The 17,782-nt window shown below is 40.3% G+C and overlaps 4 protein-coding genes across 22 annotated transcripts in view; 1 reads left to right on the forward strand and 3 right to left on the reverse strand.

Annotated features, from left to right (window-relative positions):
• The window catches only part of LOC134812970 (T-complex protein 1 subunit epsilon-like), a 93,686-nt gene extending 80,685 nt beyond the window's left edge, over positions 1-13,001 (reverse strand). The window contains exon 1 of one of the 2 annotated variants that reach the window (XM_063820604.1): positions 12,992-13,001. The gene's annotated coding sequence lies outside the window, so the exon portion shown is untranslated. The remainder of the gene's footprint in view (positions 1-12,991) is intronic. The other variant, XM_063820605.1, reaches the window with a different exon arrangement.
• The window catches only part of LOC134812705 (POU domain, class 2, transcription factor 2-like), a 1,142,226-nt gene that overhangs the window by 286,653 nt on the left and 837,791 nt on the right, over positions 1-17,782 (forward strand). The gene's annotated exons all lie outside the window — the stretch shown is intronic.
• LOC134812971 (ubiquitin-associated domain-containing protein 1-like) lies at positions 41-14,074 on the reverse strand. 2 transcript variants are annotated; one of them, XM_063820607.1, is made up of 8 exons: positions 13,988-14,074; positions 13,739-13,803; positions 12,396-12,537; positions 11,992-12,119; positions 2,119-2,288; positions 1,608-1,816; positions 1,230-1,355; positions 41-486 (listed from the first exon to the last, which is right to left on the reverse strand). In XM_063820607.1, exons 2-8 carry the CDS (start codon positions 13,745-13,747, stop codon positions 239-241), a joined length of 1,032 nt encoding a protein of 343 aa, XP_063676677.1. In that variant the 5' UTR covers positions 13,748-13,803; positions 13,988-14,074; the 3' UTR covers positions 41-238. The 2 variants fall into 2 exon arrangements, with proteins under 2 accessions (XP_063676677.1, XP_063676676.1); XM_063820606.1 differs by having other exon boundaries at positions 1,605-1,816.
• LOC134812700 (phosphatidylinositol 4-kinase alpha-like) overlaps positions 14,284-17,782 on the reverse strand; it is a 75,131-nt gene continuing 71,632 nt past the window's right edge. For 7 of the 17 annotated variants that reach the window (XM_063820214.1, XM_063820207.1, XM_063820209.1 and 4 more), the window contains 4 exons: positions 17,513-17,668; positions 15,577-15,823; positions 15,105-15,267; positions 14,360-14,864 (listed from right to left, as the gene is read on the reverse strand). In XM_063820214.1, the coding sequence (XP_063676284.1) occupies positions 14,735-14,864; positions 15,105-15,267; positions 15,577-15,823; positions 17,513-17,668 (696 nt within the window). In that variant the 3' untranslated portion in view covers positions 14,360-14,734. Of the gene's footprint in view, positions 14,865-15,104; positions 15,268-15,576; positions 15,824-17,512; positions 17,669-17,782 lie in introns of all 17 variants that reach the window. The other 10 variants (XM_063820220.1, XM_063820219.1, XM_063820215.1 and 7 more) reach the window with 4 other exon arrangements.

The following is a 17,782-nucleotide window of genomic DNA, read 5'->3' on the forward strand; positions in this document are numbered from 1 at the left end:
CAACAATTGTTTTAATACTATTAAAAACTGAAAAGAGCGCTTAAATCAAACTGAAATTCAATTAAGTATAAATTTACAAATAAACAGTTAAATATATCCATGCTCGAAAAAAAACCTATACCAAAAAATCCCACCGGGCGTTAATATCATAATTTCCAAATGGAATTGAAAAGTTTTGTCATCAGTTATTTGTTTGGCCAGCCAAGTAAATTGGATAATAAACGAAAACTACTCAACCTCACGACTGGGACGAAAACTTCTGAATAGCTTTACTCAGCTGAAAAAGTATAGGTCCAATTTCAGGATCGTCGCTAAAGTCCACAATGGTAGCTTTCTTCTCCTCCAGATCCCGCATAGCGTCCAGGAACTTAGGGGTGAGGAGCGCTTTCTGAATCTCACTACGCTCCATTACCAGCTTGTAGAGAGGGTGGTCGCGTGGCAACGGGGTGTACATGTCGTTAGATCCTGTAGGCTCGTGTCTGTCTCCTGTTAAAGTAAGGTCGTTAGATCCTGTAGGCTCGTGTCTGTCTCCTGTTAAAGTAAGGTCGTTAGATCATGTAGGCTCGTGTCTGTCTCCTGTTAAAGTAAGGTTGTTAGATCCTGTAGGCTCGTGTCTATCTCCTGTTAAAGTAAGGTCGTTAGATCCTGTAGGCTCGTGTCTGTCTCCTGTTAAAGTAAGGTCGTTAGATCCTGTAGGCTCGTGTCTGTCTCCTGTTAAAGTAAGGTTGTTAGATCCTGTAGGCTCGTGTCTGTCTCCTATAGCTCTATAGTTACAGATCGTATAGTGGGGTTGGGTTACAGATCGTATAGTTTAACTCAAGATGATTTTAACAGAACCCATTATTAATGTGCTCCAAACAAAAAAGTACAAACATCTTACTATAATATATAAAGCGAGACGATATAATATATGGATGGATGGATGGATCCGTGCCATTTTTCTGACACCACGGCATCAACTTTAACGCGAATTTCCGAAAAAACCGTAAAAGATATATAACTGAAACTTTTTTGACTGGGTCAAATGCTTTAATTGCCTCCAAATCAGCATGAAAAAATAAAAAATTGGCCAAGGAATAGGTATTTTAGAGCCCAAAATTTGGACCCCCAAGTGGTGTCAAAAACGCGAATTAAAACCATTTTAAGGTTATACGGGTTCCTGCTAGTGATTTTAAATCGTGGTTTTGGTTCACTAATTACTTTTGAATTATTTAAATAATCATCCTAACCAAGAAGGTAGCTGCATGCCTCCTGCTGGTTGTTCCTAGTGACCTCCAGAGCAGCTACAACCTCTCCCTCAGGGAAACCCATCTCTACAAGGTTCCTCACACAGTTCTGGTCTGCTTTAAACACTCCTGCAGGAACAGGGATAGGTTACTATGGTTACTAGGGGGGGGGGGGGGGGGGGGGATGGGGGATAGGTTACAGGAAGGTGGGGATAGGTTACAGGAAGGTTGATACCCTTTTATATAATAGGGGGTGGAGGGGGGGGGGATAGGTTACAGGAAGGGGGGCTAGGTTACAGGAAGGTTTATACCCTTTTATATAGGAGGTGGAGGGGGGGGGGGGGGGGGAGACAAATATAATCTGGCACAACAAACAACTACCTCGTCTGCGTCTAGGTCTGTTCCTGTGGCTTCCTCCTGACCCTCCAGACCCGTTGTGATGTCCAGCTAATATCCACTCTATGGCAGAGTTTAGACTGTAGTTATTGGCCACCAGGGCCGCTTTGGCTTGCTCGTCCGTGAAACCCAAGTCAACAATCTGGGTGACGTCATCATCATTAAACATGACCTCGTTACTGTCCTCTTGTAGTCTGAGGAGTTAGGTTGTTGTGATGGGAAGATATTATGTTTCGTTAATAACGGATCCGTGAAACCTATTTTTGTTGGAAATTTCATACCTGCATAGCCACAACCACAATTATTTCAGATCTAAAATTTTGTTTTTATTCAATCACTATCACTTTCCGATGGTTATAACAGAAATTACAACGAAGTTTTTAATATTTAGTTTTTAGGGAAAGATTAGACTTGGGCGTTGTTTTTAAATATCTCTTGTTGAACTTTTATTTAATAATAATAACATTACAATCAATAAGCGGACGTGCAGAAGTACCTGTCAAACTGCAGCATCTCAGCGCAGTCCACCAGAGTAACTATGATCCTAGTGAGCAGCACGTGTGCCATGTTGTTGGACTCAGGTAGTTTCTCTGTAACCCCAGATTTACCAGTGTTGTCTTTCTCTGGCAGCGACTTTATCACTTCCTCTATCACGTTATCTGGCACCTGTAATATTATTAAATAAACAACTGGCACCTGTAATAACAACTAAACAGTTGTTATCTCTTTTTGAATGTGGCTAGGTGGCAGAGTGGTAGTACCTCAGTTTTTCAATCGATAGATTGGTGATTCGAATCTCTGTGTCACTTAGTCTAATGTTCTCATTACGTTAAAAGTCGTGAAAATTGTACGTGTGTTTTCAGGACATATTATCAAACGCCTATATAATCAACAACTTTCGGAAAAGCCAAGAATTTATGTTCATAACTATTGGAACTATTATATATAATATACACCCTGATATGATAATCTTCGAATGTCACTTAATCATGGAACACGTACGAGGAATATTTGCTGAATATTATCTGGAGAAATGTACAAATTTAATGAATAGGTTAAGATAGCATGTCTTGAGTCTCCTTTTTGTCAATTTCAATTGTTGGAGAAAAGAAATATTCAGAATTTTTTTACCTTTCTCTAAAAATGCATACTCATGCCCTGCCGGTTATATTTTCTAAGAGTGAGATTTGTGAATAATTATACAGTTTCTAAGTATCTCTTATCCTCTAGACTATTTTTCTTTTTTCATCTAGTAACATTAATAATGGTCAACCCGTAAAAATTTTGTTTTTATTTATTTTATTTATTAAACAAGTTTACATTCATTCGTCTAAGCAAAGCACTTGCACTTGATTAACATTTTAAAAAGCATACGTTACTTATAATCATATTATTCTAACGCTTACAAATACACATTGTTACCATGGTTACACGAATGTGAGCACGTAACCCATAAAAAGGTGTGTAATTTTAACAGAGCAAATGTTAAACATAACTATAACTATAAATGTCCAATTATTGATTCAAAATGGTAGTTGCGCAGTGTCGAATTAAACTTTAATTGCTGCATGGCCAACGACGAATATCCAAAGACATAAATTACGCTTAAAAGTTTATGACACAAATTATGCCATATTATAATATATTATGCACATGTTCAAAAGTTTATGTCACAGTCATTACTCACTTAACTACAATAATTGTAACTAGGAAAAAACTTGACTCACGTTGCGACCTTATATATTTTTCCATTAACTTATTTTTGTAAAAAAGGATAAGATGGTTAGAAGTGGTAGGAATTGAGGATGGGTATAGTAGGTAGGTAGGTTTTTCGTGGTGTCACAAAGCAAAACATGGGTAACTCGGTAATCTGCCGATGCACATCTGGGGCACACCTGGGGCACACCTGGGGCACAAACTCGGGCACACCTGGGGCACATCTCGGGCACACCTCGGGCACAAAGCACACCTCGGGCACACCTCGGGCAGAACCACCTGGGGCACACCTCGGGCACACCTCGGGCACATCTCGGGCACATCTCGGGCAAAATTCGGGCATGGTAATTGGGAAACCTTGGGAAAAGAACCTGGGCATATCTCGGGCATATCTCGGGCACATCTCGGGCACATCTCGGGCACACCTCGGGCAGAACCACCTGGGGCACACCTGGGGCACATCTTAGGCACATCTCGGGCAAAACCACCTGGGGCACGGTCATTCGGGCAATGAATTATGGCTGGGGTACTAACCTCAATGATATCATTTATTACCTACTTATATTTGCGATAGTATTATACTAGTATTATACTATCGCAATAATATATATGAGCAATATAATTTTCAGAGACACATATCTAATATCTATTTATTAACGAACAAGTGAAAAACACGATTGAATTGTCCATAACTGTACATAATAATTTCATTAAACTGTAAGCAATATATTACATAATCAATCGGTATATTTACAAAACTATTAAACACATTCTAATCAAAAATTCTACGCATCAACTGCGGGAGCTCCTGGTTAAAATATCTTCTGACGGAAGGGCCGGAGCGGGTCAGGTGGTTCCTTCTCAGCCAGATAAATTCAGCGAGGGCGATGTAGAGGGCTGAGGAGTCTCTTCGCGTCCTGCCGTGTCCTCGTAGCATGTGCCTCTTGGCGTGAAACCACATGCCCTCACATGTATTCGTATGAACACCGGTGACGGGGTCGACGAAGCCTCTGCTGTGGTTTACGACCAAGTGGGTGTAGCCGTGGTGTCGGAGGGCGTTGTACCCCTTCCACTTGTCGGTAAGGATGATGGTCCCAGGAGCGACGTGTTGCTTGATTAGACGAAGAAGAGTGTGGTGGTTCCGTTTGTTGTCTGTGCACTCCACCAAGAAGCATTCGCCGGTAGTTCTGCAGTAGCCTCCAACGATCCACTTCCCGATCACTCGTCGTCCACGGTGGTACTTCCGTTTGCCGAACTTCGACTCGTCGATCTCCACGATGTGCCCGCGTCCTCCAATCTTCCTCGTTGCTCCGTTCTCGAGAAGGTCCTCCACCATACACTGTCGAATAGCTTTGTAAAGGGATCGCACTGTTTTCTCGTTCATCGACAGGATTCTGGCTGCATCAGCAACGCTGGTACCGTTGACGAAGATCCAAAGTAGGTGGAGGAAGTTGATAAAGGTAATGTTGCGGTTGTAGAGGACACTTCCTGCTCTGACAGAGAGGTGGTGCTGACCGCCAGGACAGGACCAACAGTAGCCATCGCTGTACTTTGTGGAGGCGCAGGATCGTAGCTCCATGTAGGTGTGGCACTCTGGACAGAAATGGTTAGGACGTAGGAGTTCCACATCGAGGCAGTACTGTAGAGCTGTGGCTTCTGAAGAGAGGACTCCAGTTCTTCTGAGATCTTCGTAGGAGAGGAAAGTGAGAGCCATATCGAATGATAGTATTAGCTGTTTGCTCATGTTTATATATCTCGACTGGAATTTTGACTGCTTGCTGGGACGTCACAGAAGAGTACCTTATATTTGTCACGATCGCAAGACTTTGTTGTTCTTCTTATCGCGTCACATAACTAGATCAAACATTCCGATTACCACCGAACAGTTGATGAGGCGAAGGCATTTTGATTTCTTGCCATAGCGTCACGTGAGAGGGGCTGCGAATACTCACCACGTGATCCATGTTATCGTGTTATGGCTACCATCTTGTAACTTGTTGGGCCATGCGATCCATGCGATCAATGCGATCCGAACCGTGAATTAACAAGCTCTGATCCCGAAACCCTCGGGTATAAAGGTTGTTATCACATAGGTTCCTCATTCCAGTTTTCGTTCTACTACCACAACATATCTACTACTACTCATCATGCCTACACGATCCGGACTTCGACTATCCCGACCTATTCCTCCCCCAACTTGCAGTCATTGTGGCGCACGAGGTCACATCAACACAGTGTGTCCACGATCCTCCTACTCTCCTGTTATCCCAGCCCTCACCTGCCCCCACTGCATCCGAACAGTCAGAAGTGGACAGAGTAACGAGCCAGACGGTACGCAGATAGTGGTTACGATAGACCCCTGCGATACACACTCCTCTCCTGTCGTCAGACCGTCTCCCCCTCACACCCCTGCTGCTCCTACAGCACCTGTGGTTCTTCCTCCTCCTCCCCCTCGACCTGTCGTTCCGGTAACCTCAGCACATGTTCCAGTTCCCGCTCCCGCTCCGGCTCCGGTTACTGTACCAGCTCCGGCTACTGTTCCTGCTGCTGTTCCGGCTGCCGCTCCTGTTCCGGCTCCCGCTACAGCTCCCACCGGTCCTGTTCCGGCCCATTTTCCTGGTTCGAGCCGCACCTTCACCATCGACGGAGAAGTTTCAAAGTACGACAGGATCCTGGCACGTGTCCGGAATGGTGCTACGAAGAAGGAGGCACTCGCTGCAGAGGGGATATCTGAGTCCTTTTTCGGCAGGAAGCGCTGCATAGCAGAGGCAGCGAGGATTGACCTACCTTCTCTCCGACATGGACTCCTCCAGCTGATAAATCCCACGCTTAAAAACCTTCTACCAGTGGCCAGGGATATCTGCAACCGGAACCAAACTGTGCTTCGCACACTCCACGCTTCAGGAGAAGCACTCCCTCCCAAGAGGATATACTGATTTATTTTGTAGTTACAGTAATACTTATAGTTTTTAATGGTTATGAGATGTTCCGATTGATACTTTAATAATATAATATTGCTTACCTATTACATTTATTAGATACATTACGAACAGATCAATCGTATTTTTCAATTGCTCGTTAATAAATACATTTTTTTAATAATAAAATTGTGTCCCTGAAAATTATATTGCTCATACATATAGTTTAATACTGTCACCAATATAAGTAATATAAATAATGATATCTATCATCATAGTAATAAATAATAATTCATATTGCCTGAATGACCGTGCCCCAGGTGTTTTTGCCCGAGATGTGCCCGAGATGTGCCCCAGGTGTGCCTGAGATGTGCCCCAGGTGTGCCCGAGGTGGTTCTGCCCGAGATATGCCCGAGGTGTGCCTGAGGTGTGCCCGAGATGTGCCCAGGTTCTTTTCCCAAGGTTTCCCAATTACCATGCCCGAATTTTGCCCGAGATGTGCCCGAGGTGTGCCCGAGGTGTGCCCCAGGTGGTTCTGCCCGAGGTGTGCCCGAGGTGTGCTTTGTGCCCGAGGTGTGCCCGAGATGTGCCCCAGGTGTGCCCGAGTTTGTGCCCCAGGTGTGCCCCAGGTGTGCCCCAGATGTGCATCGGCAGATTACCGAGTTACCAAAACATGCATTAACCTCCGCATACGTTATTTTAATGCATATTCTCCGCGCGCAGAGCAGTTATGGTGTAGTCGCCATGGTTACCCTCCTGCCTCCGCATACGTTTGCACGATTTGACGATTGATTGAATTACACTTTCAAATGCGCGGCGCCAAGCATACAACTTGAATTCTATGGTAATTGATTCGAATAACAAGCGATTTCCCGGATTTTATACATGTGTTAAGTAATTCAAGCTTTTCTTTACTTGATCATTGATCATGATGCGGTACAACATACTAACTTCTCATTTTGTTGTGAGTGCTTGGTGCGACCACCGACTTGGCTCCCGATAATGATATTAGTAATCCGTTATATTGTTGAACAAATTATGATGCTGATATTATGTTGAACATGATTGTCGAGTGATTGATTTGTTATACGAAATGGACCATAAATGTTATTATGAGTTAAATTACCAACTACGGATTTCACGACTACCATTTTATTTAATCTAACAACTTATGTAAACTTGTAAACAACCATGTAAAGATTTTAAATACTTCATGCAGGATGGATTAACTCTTTGGGATGATATTTTAGTATCGAAGTGCTAGAATACAGTGTCATAAGTCTGCATTCACAAAATCCAAATAATATTAAGTCCAAATAATGCATGTGCAGCATTTGTGGCAATTTACAGCAGCATTAGGAACCGAACGGATATCCGGCTTTAATATCCGGTTCCGGTTCCGGTCTGGTTTCCAAGAATTTGCCCGGATATTTAACACATGGGTTACTTTAAGCACGGCTAACTGATGCTTAAGGGATTCCTTGACAGGATGACAAAAATGCGTAGCACAAAATAAGATTGTTCTATAAATAAATCAGAAAAACCCAGCTCTCACGTCGTTTTTCTAATGGTATAATTGCATAATTTGCCTTTGTTTTAATTTTTGGTTTATGGGGAGTTATCAACGGGTTTGCTTGCCATAACAAAGCAGGAACGCTTTACGCTCATGAATAAAAAATTGTAATGTCATTGGTGCTTCGACTCCTTTCTTTGTGTTATAATTTAAACGGGTCTTCTAAACGGGTCTTTCATCTTATCTAATCAATAAAGGGACTACGGGTGGAAGATGAATAATTAAAATTCCAACAGCATCTTGTTCCCTTCATTGTGCTGATTCCGGGAAGTAATCTCTTTACGCTCTCATCATACTGTAGAATGAGATATCGTTCATTTAAAATTGGGTAATTATAGGCCTGTCAAGGATTGCTGCCCAATTTAAAGAGCTGATCAATTGCAGCTACTTGTGCCATATAAGGGATAACTGAGGGATAACTATCACGTGACCGCTGATCCTATTCTAAAATTGCTTTTCGCGTGCTTTTTTGGATTTGTATCTTTGTATACAAATCTCCTGGTCATGGTCCAGTTCCTGATTTTTTAAATTTTTCCTGGTCGATATCTATTTTCCTGGTAGAGTACGAACCCTGAAGGCAATTCACAGCAGCATGCTGGGTTTCAGATTGGTTTTATATTACAATATATTATAATAAATTATTACATTATATAGTGGGTCCATAGTTAAATAAGTGGCTACGCACACATATCATATATGATAAAGGTGTGCTGAAGGTAACGATAAGATATAAATTTCCGCAGTAAGATGGGACAAAACTCGTCTGTGAGGCTGATGACACAGTTACATTTAATTTATCATTTCATGAGATGGTTATAATATGGTTAAGTTATTGTAACTGTATACTAGTTAGTCTATTTAGAAATTTTCTTGATATGACCTTTTTAGAAACATTGTACGTGACAAACTTGTGATTACACTTTATTTTTCCATCCTGCTCATTGTTAAGAAGACCTACTAACTACTCAGGAATCGCACTACTAAGAGCATATTATTATAATTTGCGTTGATCCAAGCTAAACCAAAGTCATCCTTTTTAACAAGGTTTATTAGATTAATAAATTACCACGACATTATAATATAATATTATGTGCATAAATTAGTCGTAGGCCCCGAAATATCCCATACCACTGTTTGTTTAGTCGGCCTTGGTCGGTTCTAATCAAGACTACAAACAAGTTATACTAAAAATCCCTCCAAGGTAGTAAACAACAACATGGTTATCATCAACACAGCGCCGTGGGCAGAAACAAACGGTACCACATCCTCCCAGGTGCCATTTAACCCCCCTCCACCGAAAGAGCTGGAGGGTAAGGTAGTAGATGAGCAATTGTTCCAGTTTCAGGACCTGGCAAGTGAGTATTACCAGGTTCTCCGTCAGAAGAACCGACCTCGCTGGTGTAGAATTCTGTGGGCTATTGTGGTGGCGGGTCTGTTCGTCATGACAGCCTACTTGATCTTCTCGTTAATACGAGATTACCTCAGATACGAGTCCTATAACCAATCCTCAACGGAGTGGATGAACAAGGTAACTCTACCAGCGATCACTATCTGCAGCTCTAACTTCATAGACTACACCAAGATGAGGGAAAGCCTGAAGGAAGCGGAACCAGAGGTGCTCAAACAGTTTGAAGATGCCATGGAACTGCTGGAGAGGTTTGACGGAGTTACCAATGTTCTGGATGATATTGACATGACTAAACTTGAAGCTCTGGCGGAATACGAGCGGGAGCGCGGTTCTCTGATCCTCCAGTTTGCTCTGGATGTGACCAGCATGATAATAGGAACACCCCACTACTACTTCCAGCAAATAGGACGGAATGTAACAGACCCTAAAGCTATGATAACTGCAACTCAGATGGGACTTTGTCTGGATATAAACAATGATGGAGCTCTACAGCAGTCAGTGGGGGGAGCCAGAGGAGGGTTTACTATAGACCTCAACACCAACCTGGAGAACTACCTCCCGACTACTTCATCTCACGGCTTCATCCTCTTCATCCGGGATCAAAAGGAAGTGTTGATGCTAGATAACGGAGGATATGTGGTCGCCCCGGGAACGGAGACTTCAGTTAAACTAAAGTCCAGGTATGTGACGAGACTGGGTCCCCCTCACGGTACGTGTATTGATGTGGAGAGTAGGTTCGGAAAGACTGGGTCACACTTCGAGTCGGTACAGGAATGTCAGGAGAGACAGGCTATACACGCCATGATTAGGAGGTGTGGCTGCATTCCTCAGTTCTTCGCTGCCACAATGTGGTTTTCAGGCAATATCGATATTTTGGATGAGGCATTGGAGCTTATAAAAGTTGGAAGGACTGAGCATAATACTCACCCTCTGTTCCAGAATTATGATCCAGATGAGGACACATCAGAACACAGACCAAAGAGAGCCTCAATGAAAAGCGATGTCCACATCTCAGATGACGAGTTTGTCGGCTACACAATGTCACCCTACTTCAAGCAATCCTGCGGGATAATCCAACAGCCAGCCTGTGAAGTACTCGTACAAAACATGATCACTAAAGGAGAGATCCAGTTCTCCACATGCCCGGAACCCTGTGAGTACCACGAGTGGGAGGGAGCAGTTGCCTCCTCTCCTTTCCCGCCAACAAACCAGTACTTCGAGAAGTTCCTGAAGAGCGGGAAACTGCAGACATTTGAACAGGCTAGGGAGAGTGTTACCAGGCTGCACGTGTACTATGATGAGATCAGGGTTATTAATGAGCATCAGATCAAGTCGTATGAGCCCCAGAACTTAGTGGCTGAGTTTGGAGGAACTGTGGATTTGTTTATAGGATTCTCCTTCTTCACCATTGTGCAGCTCATTGAAATTGGGGTGGCTTCATGCTATTTCAGATTTAAACATTATAGGAATAAGTAGGAGGTTGAGTTTAAAGTTTGAGTAAGTTCATTGCAACAATCGTCATAGCAACAATCGTCATAGCAACAATCGTCATAGCAACAATCGTCATAACAACAATCGCCATAGACTAATAGGGTTGAAATGAGTAGGAACTATTAGAGGGTTGTAATGAGTAGGAACTATTAGAGGGTTGTAATGAGTAGGAACTATTAGAGGGTTGTAATTAGTAGGAACTATTAGAGGGTTGAAATGAGTAGGAACTATTAGAGGGTTGTAATTAGTAGGAACTATTAGAGGGTTGTAATTAGTAGGAACTATTAGAGGGTTGTAATTAGTAGGAAATATTAGAGGGTTGTAATGAGTAGGAACTATTAGAGGGTTGTAATGAGTAGGAACTATTAGAGGGTTGTAATTAGTAGGAACTATTAGAGGGTTGTAATTAGTAGGAACTATTAGGGGGTTATAATTAGTAGGAACTATTAGAGGGTTATAATTAGTAGGAACTATTAGAGGGTTGTAATTAGTAGGAACTATTAGAGGGTTGTAATGAGTAGGAACTATTAGAGGGTTGTAATGAGTAGGAACTATTAGAGGGTTGTAATGAGTAGGAACTATTAGAGGGTTGTAATTAGTAGGAACTATTAGAGGGTTGTAATTAGTAGGAACTATTAGAGGGTTATAATTAGTAGGAACTATTAGAGGGTTATAATTAGTAGGAACTATTAGAGGGTTGTAATTAGTAGGAACTATTAGAGGGTTGTAATGAGTAGGAACTATTAGAGGGTTGTAATGAGTAGGAACTATTAGAGGGTTGTAATGAGTAGGAACTATTAGAGGGTTGTAATTAGTAGGAACTATTAGAGGGTTGTAATTAGTAGGAACTATTAGAGGGTTATAATTAGTAGGAACTATTAGAGGGTTATAATTAGTAGGAACTATTAGAGGGTTGTAATTAGTAGGAACTATTAGAGGGTTGTAATGAGTAGGAACTATTAGAGGGTTGTAATGAGTAGGAACTATTAGAGGGTTGTAATTAGTATGGCTCTTTTGAGCTTTAGACCATTTGATAAAATTATACGGCCAATGTGAAACGTTAAACAGATAAACCGTGTAAAAATGTTTTTAAAAAATTTTAATTTATTAAAAAATCTATTGTTTTAAAATCAACAAATTGGGCCGATTTTATGAAAGTTGAATGATTATTGATTACATTACATAACTGCATTATGTTTTAACTTTTATCACACTATAAATTATAACAGAAAACCCGGAATTTAACTTGTATACTGTTCTAACCTCAGGTACAGGTGTATCCTTCTCGGTATTATCACTCGGCTCCTTTAACCTCCTCCTAATCAGGATCAGCTCATCCTTCTCTTTTATCAACTCCTCTTGTAACGTCTTCTCTCCGTCCAGTGAACGTCCTTGAAATTATATATATATTGTTTGTCGTCGCCGCAATTTTTACATTCAGATCTAATAGATTAGGAAGATATTGAACATATACTGGTCAACAGGGGTTATTAGCAATAAAGAGTTGTACCACCGCTGCAATGCAGTCCCAATCACCGAGACTGTAAGAAAAGCAAGGTGGACATTACTTGGCCACATTCTTCGCATGTTAGACTTACAGTTTTATATATAATATTATATCGTGTTAAGACTTAAGATTGGCAATGTTTTATCTCAGTGTTGCAAACCTGAGATGTGAATAAGGCGGGTAGTGTCGATAGTTTGCGGAGTGTCCAGTTTGTGCAGCACTAGCTGGTGCAGGGCAGACACCAGCTCAGTGCTGTCCAGCTCCTGCTTCACCTGGCACCCGTCCAGACTGCTAACTGTCACCTGTACCATGAATACTACATTATTATATATACTATTATAGATAGACAGAATGCTAGCTGTCACCTAAACACGCAAATGTACTGTATGATTGATTGATTGATTGAGGAGCACTACCCAGATGCATTACTCGGCACTAACGCCTTAAAATCTTTAATTACAATCAAATATAAATATATGCACACAATGTATAAAATATGAATAATGTATAAAATATGATTACGCTATTAGCAAATTTGAATAGTACTACTATTAAGAATTTCTAAATAACTCTTATCTCTTGACATAAATTTAGAACAGCGACACAGGGTCTGAAGAATGCGCGGTGATATTTTTGTTTTGTAAATGACAGTGAAATTGCGCGGTAGCGATAGCATTGTAGAAAATGCTCGAAGATAGTCATATTTCGTTATGAGGTTAAAGTTTTGTTGCTCGTTATTATCAACGTATGTTGTACCAAATTATTTAAATTTCTAAAAGTACGAAATTTGAGTTGTTCCAGTCCTTGTCATCCGGGTTAAGTGCTTGTGCAGTAAGCACATGCTTGCTGACTGTAGACTTGAATGAATTTAGGAATTTGTCTTGTAGGCAAGTCGTGACATATTTTATGTCCTTGTTAATAATGTTGACTGTTTTGTTATATAACTTAGGCCCAATGTAAGAAATGCTCTTGTCTGAATTACATAAACGGTTAAATGGTACTGCAAAGAACTCAGGTTCTCTTCTAGGTGCGTTTAAGTTTGAAACAGTGAACATTTTTATAATATTTGGTGGTGCAGTGTTAGAATAAACTTTGTGCATTAAGCATAATATACATTTAGCTATCACGTTCGGTAAAGCTAATACTTCTAGTTTATTGAAAATTTCCTTTGTGTGTGAAGGTGTACTGTTCAGATCTTTGTCATAAAAATAGCGGTGGTATTGGTTATCTGCAGCGCGAATGCCCTTTTTCTGGGCCGAGAAGACTCTTTTAACGGAGTTTAGCGATCGTGTTCCCCAAACTGTGCAGCAGTAGTACAAGTGAGACTGAACAAAGCTGTTGTATATCAACTTGAGTGCTTTGTTAGGTACAGAGCCTTTGAGTTTGTAGAGTATGCCCGCATTTCTAGATACTTTAGTGAGTAAGTATTAAGAACTAAATATTATATATAGTTTTAGGTAGTATTAAGTATTAAGTATTAAGTATAAGACTGCTAACTGTCACCTGTACCATGCTGCCTGCTCGGGCTCGCTTCACTTCTCTCAGCTCTCAATCGGGTACTGGGATAACTGGGGGAGGGGAGGGGTGTTAGGGATTTTAACACGTATTCAATTAGTATATTTAATTAGCTAATTGGTAAATCGTAGAACTAATTAGATTATAATTGTAATCTAAACCACTGAAACCATGACCAGATAAACAGTAATTATCATTAGAGGGTAAGTAAGGGTGGATAATAATAGTTTACAATACCTGAACAAAGATTCTAATGTTGTGCGATGAAGTGTAGTGTGAAGGTTCTAATAGTGGGGCCCGCTGTAATCCAGATCACATGCTACTGAGGGTGGAGGATTGTAGTACTATATTGTATACTATATTATTATATGCTACTGAGGGTGGAGGATTGTATTACTATCATTATATATACTATATTATTATATTATTACATAAAAGTTCAATATGTAGTATAACAGTGCACCAAATCCACAATGCAATGGTGCATGGCAGTGCGTATTGGTTACTGAAGTTACTAGTAAGAAATATTGTTTAATAAATAAATTGTTCTGCAACAGCCGTAAATTATTAAGATTTTATAAAGGAAATGAGAAGTAACAGAGGTGAATCATCCAAAGAAACAATTATTCAATTATTGTAAACAGAAATATTAACAATATTTTGACAACAGAAAAACATGAACAAATCAGAATCGAAAGTAAGTCCAAATCAAGCAAAAATCAATTTTATCACTAAGAAAATAAACATTCACAGTATTTTCAATCAACAACATTTAACAATCCTATTTACTACGTAACCTTACCGAAAGTTTTCTCTAAATATAACCGAACAAAAAATAAACTTAATAAACTTTCACAAAACCAGCCAAGAACCTACCAAGCGAATAATAAATGCCCAATTAAGTTCTCAATGATCTTAGTAACTAGATCTAGTAACTACTACAGATCTTAGTAAGTAATATCATGAACCTCCCAATACATTGTCTCAGTGAGCAATCTCGTTCTGGTAGTACTGAATCTTATCGTAGATAACAGTTCTCTTGTTCAGCAGATTGTCCCGGATCATCTTCTTGGCATGGTTTGCCGCGTCTCTGTCCGAGAAATGGGGCTGGAACCTGAATAAATAACAAATAACTTACCAATAAACTGACTGATATAACTGATTGTATAGATCGCGTTCTGTTCAGTACAATCGAGTCGTAAACGAAACTTTCGAACTGAATTGAATTCAATCACAACTTTAGCGAATCAAATTTAAATTAAAATCTGCAAAAAAACCGTCAAATAACTATGGTGAATCTAACAAAAATCAAAAACAGTAAGGGTAAAATCAATTAGATATTTATTACTCGCACCTGTTCCTCAGTTTCCTGAGAGCGTCATCCCTAAAGCAGGGTAAGTTGGTGCCCATCATAAGAGAAACAAGGGTGCAGATAGCTTCACAGTACGGCCGGACCGCCAGAAAGCCGCGCACTACTAGCTCTGAGAACCGCTTGAAGGGCGCTGACTCAGAACCCCCTGGAAAGGTAGATATTGGTGAGTTATGTAGTAGTTGTACAGTAATACTAAGGTAATTACTGTACAACTTATACAACTACTACAGAAGTAATCCCGATAACACTCGACACTCTGTTATATAAGGGATGGTTACCAAATAACTGATATTCAGTGATATGCTATGCAGTACATGCAATGTGCATGTGACATAATTATTACAAATTTTGTTCAAGTAAGTGTTAAGAATTTAAGTTTCTTTAAAAGCCGAGATTCTAAAATTAAAGATACAAGATGATATTGATAAGAAAATGTATGGTCATTATTGTTTACCCATGATCTGAATCATTTCCTCCGTCAGCTTGATATCAGGTTCAAATCCCATGTTCCCACCAGGCGAGCTCTCAAACAGGAACCCAAAGTCAATGTGAATGATGTGCCCGGTGTTGCTTATCATAATGTTTCCATTGTGCCTGTCCTTTATCTGCAGCAACCACGTGACTATACTATAACCCGCCATACTCTTCACAAAGTTCTCTCGGGCGTTCTGGAAACCAACTGAGTTCTCGTCACCGTACGTCTGGGAGTGTTAAGGAACGTTAAGGAACGTTAAGGAACGTTAAGATGTTAAGGAACGTCAAGGAACGTTAAGATGTTAAGGAACGTTAAGATGTTAAGGAACGTTAAGGAACGTTAAGAGGTTAAGAAAAGTTAAGGAACGTTAAGGAACGTTACGGTACATTAAGGAACATTAAGGAACGTTACGGAACGTTACAGAACGTTAAGGAACGTTAAGATGTTAAGGAACTTTAAGGAACGTTAAGAAGTTAAGGAACGTTAAGGAACGTTACGGGACGTTAAGGAACGTTACAGAACATAACATAACGTTACGGAACGTTAAGGAACGTTAAGAAACGTTAAGGAACGTTAAGGAACGTTAAGGAACGTTACGGAACGTTAAGGAACGTTAAGGAACGTTAAGGAACGTTAAGGAAGGTTAAGGAACGTTAAGGAACGTTAAGATGTTAAGGAACGTTACGGAACGTTAAGGAACGTTAAGGAACGTTAAGATGTTAAGGAACGTTAAGATGTTAAGGAACGTTACGGAACGTTAAGGAACGTTAAGGAACGTTAAGATGTTAAGGAACGTTAAGATGTTAAGGAACGTTAAGATGTTAAGGAACGTTAAGATGTTAAGGAACGTTACGGAACGTTAAGAAACGTTAAGGAACGTTAAGGAACGTTACGGACCGTTAAGGAACGTTAAGGAACGTTAAGGAATGTTAAGATGTTAAGGAACGTTAAGATGTTAAGGAACGTTACGGAACGTTAAGAAACGTTAAGGAACGTTAAGGAACGTTAAGATGTTAAGGAACGTTAAGATGTTAAGGAACGTTAAGATGTTAAGGAACGTTAAGATGTTAAGGAACGTTACGGAACGTTAAGAAACGTTAAGGAACGTTAAGGAACGTTACGGACCGTTAAGGAACGTTAAGGAACGTTAAGGAATGTTAAGATGTTAAGGAACGTTAAGATGTTAAGGAACGTTACGGAACGTTAAGAAACGTTAAGGAACGTTAAGGAACGTTAAGGAACGTTAAGGAACGTTACGGAACGTTAAGGAAATAGGAGTGGTTTTAGCAATATTAACTAATAAACCTGCTCGCATAATATAAGGCTAATGGACATTGGACAGGACACCGTGTTGTCTGTTAAAGAATTGAATTAGAAAATATGCTCTTTGATCACGTTTAATTGCACTAAAGAAGACAGTAAAACTGTATTGATATAATAATAATAAATAATACATTTGTAGTAGTGTAGGATTGTTTGAATTTTTTTTTGCTAGGTTTTATAATATTTATTTGTATAATTTGTGATTGTTTCTCCCGGTTTTCTTCCCTTGCGTAGCAAGCCCTGTCTCTTGTAAAAACAACCTCGAAAGATTTGTAGATACACATAGTCTCTACACCTTTACCCTCTGGTCCCTAGGGTCAGCTGATCCCGGGCCAGAGGGAAACTACCGACTGCCAAGGTTTGACGCCTAGGCAGTCGAGACCTCTTATTGAGACCCTTTATAATAATAATAAGTAGGAATTTATACATCGCTTTATAGCCATAAAGAACTCAAAACCCAAAGATTCAGTTCAAACCATCTAAAGCGACTCATGAGTAACATGTACATAAGAACTTATTTTTATGAAGTATGGATTTTATGAGAAAGGTAATACATGATACCTATACAAATACGTTTAGTTAGATAACACACCTTGATGAAGTGATGATATAGAGTCTCGTCAGTCTTCTTGCCGAGTTCATCTCTAGTTTTAGAGTCAGGTACCACCTCAATAACACCTGACCCAGGAGCAGTAGCCACCACTCGGTACGGTTTCAGGTACACTTCCATGCCTATAGATTGGAACGCCTGCAAACCAAGGTGTGTTACCAAGTTAACCAAGGTGTGTTATGCTCCAACAAGAGTAATGCAAGATTGTCATGTTTTTCAGAAACGTTCAGACACGAAATGCCCCAAATATCA

This window comes from Bolinopsis microptera, chromosome 3, assembly GCF_026151205.1.
Source record: "Bolinopsis microptera isolate Bmic1 chromosome 3, MBARI_Bmic_1.0, whole genome shotgun sequence".
In the NCBI taxonomy this organism is placed as follows: Eukaryota; Metazoa; Ctenophora; class Tentaculata; order Lobata; family Bolinopsidae; genus Bolinopsis; species Bolinopsis microptera.